This window comes from Austrofundulus limnaeus, unplaced genomic scaffold (genome assembly GCF_001266775.1).
Source record: "Austrofundulus limnaeus strain Quisiro unplaced genomic scaffold, Austrofundulus_limnaeus-1.0 Scaffold51, whole genome shotgun sequence".
In the NCBI taxonomy this organism is placed as follows: domain Eukaryota; kingdom Metazoa; phylum Chordata; class Actinopteri; order Cyprinodontiformes; family Rivulidae; genus Austrofundulus; species Austrofundulus limnaeus.
This window is the reverse complement of record NW_013952453.1, coordinates 777,877-786,721: the sequence shown is the minus strand read 5'-3', so window position 1 is coordinate 786,721 and position 8,845 is coordinate 777,877. Positions and strand designations below refer to the sequence as shown.

At 36.3% G+C, this 8,845-nt stretch overlaps 1 protein-coding gene across 1 annotated transcript in view; it reads left to right on the top strand.

The window, feature by feature from the left end:
• Positions 1–8,467, top strand: part of st7l (suppression of tumorigenicity 7 like) — a 14,144-nt gene extending 5,677 nt beyond the window's left edge. The window contains exons 12-15 of the mRNA XM_014008596.1: positions 5,598–5,748; positions 5,921–6,013; positions 6,125–6,264; positions 7,758–8,467. Of these exons, the coding sequence (XP_013864050.1) occupies positions 5,598–5,748; positions 5,921–6,013; positions 6,125–6,264; positions 7,758–7,853 (480 nt within the window). The 3' untranslated portion in view covers positions 7,854–8,467. The remainder of the gene's footprint in view (positions 1–5,597; positions 5,749–5,920; positions 6,014–6,124; positions 6,265–7,757) is intronic.
• The last annotated feature ends 378 nt before the right edge of the window (positions 8,468–8,845 follow it).

Genomic DNA, 8,845 nt, shown 5'->3' with positions numbered 1-8,845 from the left:
ATTGTTGCTACGTTTTTTTTTTTCTGGTTTTGTCTTGATGCAGCTCATCTCATCTTATACTTTTCTTATTTCTTTTTTTTTCTTTCATATTGTTTTTTGTGAAGTTGGTCTTAAAATAAGTTTCAAGTGGCATTAAATAGGTCTTTAAAAGTCTTAAGTTTAACTTGTTTTAAGCTGGAGGAACCCTGCTATTACAAACCGTTACATAAATCATTAGCTAAGGAAACCTTAACCGTCATACTGTCTTGCATTCATCGTAATAGCTCAAGCTCTTTTTCCAGTCGCAGTATTTTTAGTTTGATAATGTTAGATTAACGTTTATGTGGAGAAGTTGTAATTTTGAAGTCAAAGCCACAAACAGCAGTCTAACAATCAGGGGCTGTAACAGGTTGTGTAGGACAGTTTATTACACTCATATTACTGGCTCACCAGAAGATGGCAGTGTAGGTCTTCATACCTAATTAGATCAGTCACACTGGTCACTTTTATTTATCTGTTCAGATCTCTAGTTGTCATATGGATTTTGAATTACATTTGCAAGTTTTGTGAACAGATTTACACTAATCATCATTTAAAAATGGTGTAATATTCACAATACTTCAGCTTTGTTGTGTTTAACCAGGGGACTAGACCTGGATGTCCTTTTGCATCAGTTCCCACAGGATTAAATGTCTCACACAAACCCACGCGCACACGTTTTATTGCATAGCTAGTTGCAGCAGAGTTTTTGCCCTAGTTCTGGCTTTGTAGTGTAGTGTTTTCATTTTGTAAACTCCTTTTCTTGGCAGACAGAGAAGGAGTGAGTTTATGTGTGTGGACTTTGCAGATGACAGCCAACACTTTGATCCTTGACTTTAAAGTGAGGGCGCTCACCTTCAGTGTCTTTCCAACATGTTTGCTCCCCGTTCTGCCCAGAGGCAGCAGTCTTCTCTTCTCTCATCACCTACCTTCATCTTGTTTCTTTTCCTCTCGTGTTCCCTTATCCCCTCTCATCCCCGGTTTACGCAGAACAGTCTGAACACGACCACTGCCAACTTTGTCAGAATTGCCTCTTTGAGTTTGGTTGAATAGTTAGAAGACGTTATGAAATATTAACACACCTTTCATGAGGGATTATTGGGAGGACTCGTGTTTCAGACTTTGACCCAGGAGTTTGTTACATACTCAGTCCTCTCATAGCAGTGTTCGGTATGAGAATACCAAATTTGGGAAGGAGGCGGTGCTGTTTTGTGTTGAATTTTTGTTTAAATGATGGGTGCACCTGTGACTGTGACCTTTAAAGATCTGTTCTCTTTTTGTCCTCTAAAGGAAACTCAGGTGTTTGGGTTTTAAATGAATGTATTGTCCTTCAGAACTGCAAGTTATTTTTTTTTGATTTTTTAGCAATTATGAGGCTTCTAAATGATTTTTAGGGGTTTTGATTAAAGTTAAAAATAAAAATAAAAAAGTGCTGAATTCATCACCCATATTACTTAGCCACAGTGTGAATCCTCATACTCCTTTGTCCAGGAATGAATTTCTGTAACTGAGTGTCAATGTGGTGTTTAATAAGTTTGCAACAATATAGAAACTCTTTGAACTTCCTTTATTTTAAAGCTGTGGGCTAAATGATTATATTGTAACTTACACATGACGATAAAGCTAACTTGTAAAGGAAAGTGAGATTAAGTTTTAGCAAACCAAATGACCACAAAAGCCAGTTTTTACCCAATGGAAGTTTTAAACCAATTTTTTTTTGATATGACATTTTCATCCATCAATATTTACCTGCAATTATAGAGGAAAAGAAGGGATCAAATTTTTTTTGATATATATTTTTTGGAATGGAAATAGCTTTAAGGGTTCATTAAAATGGTTAATTGGGAATGTTTAGCGTGGAAGTGAACATCTGCCTCTCATCTCTTCATGATCTATGAAGCATTGAAAATGTCACTTGGTGTTTGGACTGATTCAGTAAATTGAATCAGCAGGGGGTTTGTCAGATTTATTGGCTGTTCAGTGTTGTGAACAAACTGCAGTTTCTGTCTCTGATTGTTTTTTTAAGCCTAGTCTAAACACTAAAACACACCTAAATGGACAATTAATAACAATTTGACTAGGGCTGCACAATATATCACAAATATGTTGTCATTGCAATATCAATGTGGGCAATAATCATGTCGCAAAGGACTGTTTGGAGTGCAGTGATGGTTAATTAATTTGAGGAGTTTTGAAGTTGTATTTTTCATGCTATTGCAATATTTAGTCAGTAGAACAGAGTCTCACGGCAACAAAAGCTCACACCAGACATAAATGACATTGCCAACAATGCTAAAAGTCACATAGAGTACGACATAAAGATTAGACAGTGAGGAAAGGGGAAAAAAGACATATCCCACCTGTTATCGTCATTTGCAAATCTTATTGCCATTGCAATATTTTCTAAAATCATGCAGCCCTAAATTTGACTTAGTCGAAACACAGATTTATCTGCACTTTTTTACCTGATCATCATATCGAGTCTTTAGTCACTTTTTTTTATAAAACAGACATAAAACAAAGTGATTTACCAGTAAATCAAAAGCGGTGCACAGAAAAAAGTAAAATAAAAATAACTAAATTTTTAGCCAACCAAATGAACATTATTAGTTCAAGCAATAAGAATGTATAAAGAGGTTTGTGTATAATAAGAATTCCAAGTACATTTTATTTAAGTTTTATTCTAGGCTACATCACATGATTTCATTCAGACATCTCAAAGAGAAGACAAACTGTACACACATTAAATCTATCCACACATACCTTAATACAAAAGCCATTTAGGAGCACACTGCCCTCCTCTCTCACAACTTCTTTTCCTTTCTCTTCAGCCAGTGTTCATTTTGGTTCTAATTCTCCCTTGCTGATTTATATTTTCCTTCCCACCTCTTCTTGTCACATTCAGTTTATCTTCCAGTCAACTCTACGTCTGTCTGTCCGCTCCATTTAGCCATTGCACCAAGTGTTTAAGAAGATGACAGTTTTCCCAAATGCTCGTGTAGCAGATCCAAGTATTCCTGCTACCTAAATCTGCTTTCCATTTACATTAACAACCTTCTAGAGTAATACATGTTCATTTTTAGGCTGCCAGGGTGACCCTATCCCCTTTATCTTGCTGGTTTACTTCAGTTTGGACAGCAGTTTTTGTATATCACCTCATTCTGGTTGACATTTTCTTGTCTAGATTGCCTGTCAGTACTCAGAAGTGAAGAGTTTTTTTTTCATGGTGTACCTCTAAAATTGGCTATTTGGTTTGTAAAATGAGACAGAAAAGCAGCTTTAAGTTTGTTTAAAATGAGGATTGATGATGTTTGATTTAGACAACAAAGAGTAGTTTCACGAATTACCCCGTAATTTAGAATTTTCCTACTTTGGGGCAAATGCTGCAAGTTTTCTGCTATTTTCCCCCCGCTTTTTTCAGAAATTCATATTTTCCTCTGTTTTTCTGATCTCAGCAGCCGTTATTTTCTGTCTGATATTTCACCGTGCATGTGTTTGTCCATCAATCATACGGCAACTACAAGGTTGATGTCATTGTTGCCTGTGTGTGTGTGTCTGAGGCAAAGTGAATCAGAAGACGGCTTCTATGTTGTTTCTAGGCTTATGGCTGCCCGGGGATAAAAGGAGAACACATGAAACTCAATCCCTTCATCAAAGAGGCGACGGGGAGTAAAAAAGCCAGACCTCAGGACGGGGTGGTGGTGGTGCAGGATATGTGACTGAGGTGTCACCAGGTCTAATGCCATGGCATGTGAGGAAGAACAGCTGAGCAGTCGGCCTCTCTAAATGGTTAATCTTAAAACACGGGAGGTTTACATGTGTTGGCACAAGCAGCCGTTTAATTTAGGCAAAAATAGAAAAAAATGTAAACTATTTTCTTTGCATTAATGAGTCATCAATGATAACAGAAAATCTGAAGGGAGTATTTGCTTGTGAATTTGAGGACAGGCAGATGAATGAGGTCCAGATATGGAAGTCATGTCCACTCATTTACTATTTTTACTTTGTTTTTTGTTTACATGTTTCAGTGTGTTTTAAATTATTTGATTCTTATTTTGTTTTATTTTTTCATCCTCACAAATACACAGTTTTAAGTCCTTGAAAATGAAAAACTTTATTAGGGGTGGAGATATTCAGAAAGTCTGCAGAGTTTACTTGAAGACAGAGAAGATCATTGATTTTTCAAAACATGCCCTCTGATTACTGCATGTCCTTGTTTGATTCCTTAAAATGTCTTTTACATTAATTCAACTAGAAAATATGTAGTCATTGCGATAAATGATGCAACGTTAAGGATTTTCAAACATGCAGCTGAAGATAATTTTGCAAATGGCAACATGGCTTATTTGGACAAAATATTTTTGAAATATAAACCATATTTAACAAAGCGAATTTTGATTTAAATTATCTCTTGTCATTTCTTATTAAATTTCTAATTTTGGGGGGAATAAACCGGACTTAATGTTTGCCAAGTTTTAAAAAAAAAAAGAGCGAGAGAAGACGAGTTGGAGAAAGATGAGGATGAGCCAGGTCAGGCTGGGCGGGCTGTGATCCAGGGGTGAGGGATGAAGCAGCATGGTCTGGCTGGCTGGCTGAGCCTGTGACCATGGAGGGGATTAGACAGGATTAACTGTGGGGTAACCTTCCCAAAGTGTCAGTCTGAGATCCAGAGCGCTGTGAAGCTGGCCGCCTGGGAATCCAGCCCCGGGGGGCCCCCCAGCCCTGCTCAGGGGTTTTGTTTAACACAGTTCCCTGCTACACTTGGCACCACAGAGAGAAATGGTAGCAGGATCATTAGAGTCAGTGTGCAACCATTAATGATTTTTTTTTCTCGAGAAAAGCTTTGCATTATTTAACAAACAATAAATCTAGAACATCACCTAATAAAACACTTTTATTGTCATTTTAATAGTTTGTGTATTCTTCCAGACAGACGGTATGTTCTATATGTTATAACTGAGATGTGTGCAGTGTTCAAACTAAGTCTGAACAAACTTACACAGTTGGCTAAGAGTGGAGGGCCAAGTGGGGGATGATAGACATTCAAGAAATGAATGTACTGCACTGCAACAATAACACACACACACACACACACACACACACACACACACACACACACACACACACACACACACACACACACACACACACACACACACACACACACACACACAAGCTTTGAAAAGCTCTTAACAAATACCTCACAAGATGAAAATACATTTTAGTCTGCAGGGACTCGGCTTGGAGAGTTGCACAATATAGGATAAGAGCTGAGTGAGAAACAAGGAGATATGTGTAATTAAAACCATTTAAACTGTGAAATGATTTTAAAATTCCAAGGGGATGTATTTTATAAAGGATTCTCAACTTCTGAGTCTCAGCAAATGTTTTTTCCAATTTTTCAGCTTTTTACAAAGCAAAATATGACTTGAGTCCTTCTTTTTTGGTAAAAATCATAGATTTAGTAATGAACTTAATGACGTTTTTTATAAAATGTATTAATACGCACAGATAAGAGACGTCACACAGGAGAGACACTGAACACAATTTTTTTTGTTTCCTAATTTTCCCAACTTTAGTACTTATTAGAGATGAAGAGCCTGATTCTGCCTCCAGAGCACATCTTGAAGAGGGGCGACAGCGAGGCAGTAGCATACGCCTTCTTCCACCTGCAGCACTGGAAGAGAGCAGAAGGAGCCTTAAATCTGTTACACTGCACTTGGGAGGGCAGTACGTATCATTTGTTTTAACTGCTGTCTTATATTGAGGTTGTTTTTGTTAGGTGTTACTAAAATGTTCTCAAAAACTTTTTCATTTCTTCAGTGTTTTAGGTTTTAGACAAAAAACAACACTATGTCACAGTTTCTATTTTAATCTCGTGTTTTTGTTTTTGCTTTGACAGCCTTCCGGATAATTCCGTACCCCCTAGAAAAGGGTCACCTGTTTTACCCGTACCCAGGGTGCACAGAAACAGCAGATAGGGAACTACTGCCCTGTACGTTCAGCAGCTTTAAACTACTTCAGTGTGTTTATCTTCACTGTATGATGACATTTTGTTTCCCATGTTTAATCCCCCCCCCCTTTTTTTTTATAATCTTCATTCCAGCTTTTCACGAGGTGTCTGTATACCCAAAGAAAGAGCTTCCCTTTTTCATACTCTTCACAGCAGGCCTTTGCTCTTTTACTGCCATGCTGGCCATGCTCACACATCAGTTTCCTGAGCTCATGGGAGTCTTTGCCAAAGCGGTGAGTACTATCACATCCCAGCCCACGAAGCTTATTGGCTTTGATTTATTAAGTTCAAGTTCAGAGTCTTTATTTGGACTGTATCATCACATTTATCCAAACTTAATTGTAAAAAGATGGATTGGTGTCATATTTTACTGGTTTTTATGTTTTTTACAAGTGCACTTTGTTAGAAAAGTAGCTTCTGGCTTCTATCACCATGAATAACAGGGGCTCCTGGGAATGAAAATGACCTGTTCTGTAACTTAGACTCTGTGAATGTAGCTTAAGAATACACTCCTTTAATCATAGCAAACACAGACTGTTAGAGCTATAAATAGATTTACGTATTTCTTTGTGTTTATTTACCCCAGATGTGTTTTTAATCCGTTACGAGTTAAACTTCTAGCTTTGGTTAATCATTTGTGGTTTGCTGGTCTTTACATAGACTTGTATAAAAACACAGAGAACATGTAGTGCTTTCCTCTTTGTTCTGTGAAAGCTTGTGAGGCAAGATTGTTTTGTTTTTTTCTGAACGCCCAGTGAGCCTGGTTTGTGTAATGTTAAGATAGAGCACATGAAACTGCTGAGGGGGGGACACAAAGGTTCTCGTTGCGTTCTGAGGAAAAACAGATTTTAGTGCATCTGTAGCTCTTTGCTGCAAGAAAAACAATCATAGTAACGTTTGCAGGCTAATGTTCATTTTATTTGTGACATGCTAAACATGCTGAATACATGAAACTGGAGTTAAGAGAGTATTATGCCTTTTTTGTCTAGTTCTAATCATTTCTCTTCTGAGATTATTAAAATGTCAAGATGATGAAGTAATCTTCATGTAGATTCAGCAAAATTTAACGTAGATTATTATTTTAATGATGATCTGGAGCTTAACGATGAATCTAATTGGCTAGCAGTCAGATAAGTGTTTCAGTTTATCTACTGTTTGTTCTTTGCTTCAGATTACTGAATAATTTTTTCATAATTTATTTTTCATTTTATTTGTCAAACACTGAACAAGAAACAAACAAATTAAGTAAAACTGTGGTAACGTAAATCACAGAGAACACATTATATCCACAAATTGCAATTTACTTGGTCTTTCTTTAAAAATGATCAGAATGATTGAATTTACTTTGGATGAAAAAAAAATAATGTTAAAAATGTAATATTGTTCATCTTAAAATAATCTTAAAATTGCTCACCTTAAATTTGGTAATGTGTCTCTTGCCTTTAAAATGTTGAATGTCCTTCTTACCTCCCCGTTCTTTTATTATTTTGAAAAGTTGAGCAGTTTCAGTGTCAAACCCAGCCTAGTTTCTACCAAAAGAAGAAATTCAAGAGTTAAAATTATGATTAAAAACCCTTAAATGTGAAAGTTAGGGAGGACTAAAACATTTTTAGATGCATTTTAACTGTAATTTCTGTAGATTATATGTTATTGTCTAAAGTAGAGGAAAGAAGAAACATTTCTTTTGTAAATTGAGGCTTAAAGATTCTTTCTTTTCTACTTTCAGTTCTTCAGCACACTCTTTGCACCTCTGGGCTTCTTTGCAGACAAAATGGAAAGTTTCATGCCGTCCAGTTTTTGGCACCAGCTGACTCGGATCTGACCTCATCGCTTTCTCACACACACACACACACACACACACACACACACACACACACACACACAATGCAAACACGTATAAACACCAGTCTCACTCAAAATTCTTAGACAAAAAGTGTTTGCTCTCCTGTCTTCAGCATTACTGCTCACTTGCTGTATTGTTCCTGATTATGTTGGCTGAGGTCGTATCAACACAGCAAGAGCACTCCTAAGATGTTTTCCAAGAACTCATTGGGTGAATTCAAGTCAAAGCAAATGCACTTGCTATTCTGTTAGCGTAAGGAAATTCATACTTTATGTACGATTAGTAGTTTGGTCAATTCACAGGGAGAAAAACTAACTGAAACAATACATCCTCTTTCATATCTATAATAAAATTACATTTAAAACCTTGATCAGTGCTGACGTTACACCACTTACAGTCATGTTAAGATCATTATCCAAATGGTTTTATCCCATTTAAATTGAATTTAGTCGACTTTGTCGGGTCATTTTTTTTATAGCTATTACATTATCAGAGTCCATACGTCTGTATCATTCTGACAGCTCTTCACCCTCTCTGCAGTTACATAAAAACAATCTAATAATAAAGTGCCTTTGTTTTAGTACATGGTGCTACTAAACAACAGTTGAAGGACTAGTAATAGCACTTCATATTGGCATTTATTATAACTACAGTATTGATGTTTAACTTGCAGTGCAGCTCAGTGTGACTTCATATAATCTGTGAAAAAGTATATTAGACAAACTAAAGTAAGAATAGAAAAATGTTTTTGCAGTATCATAAAAGGTGTGTTATTACGACAGAGTATTAGGGCCACACAACGAGATTTTTTTTATTATTATTACGAGATTAAAGTCATAATTTTACGAGAATAAAGTCATTATATTACGAGATTGAAGTTGTAGTATTACGAGATTAAAGTCATATTTTTACGAGAATAAAGTCATAATATTACAAGAACAAAGTCATAATTTACAAGATTAAAGTCGTAA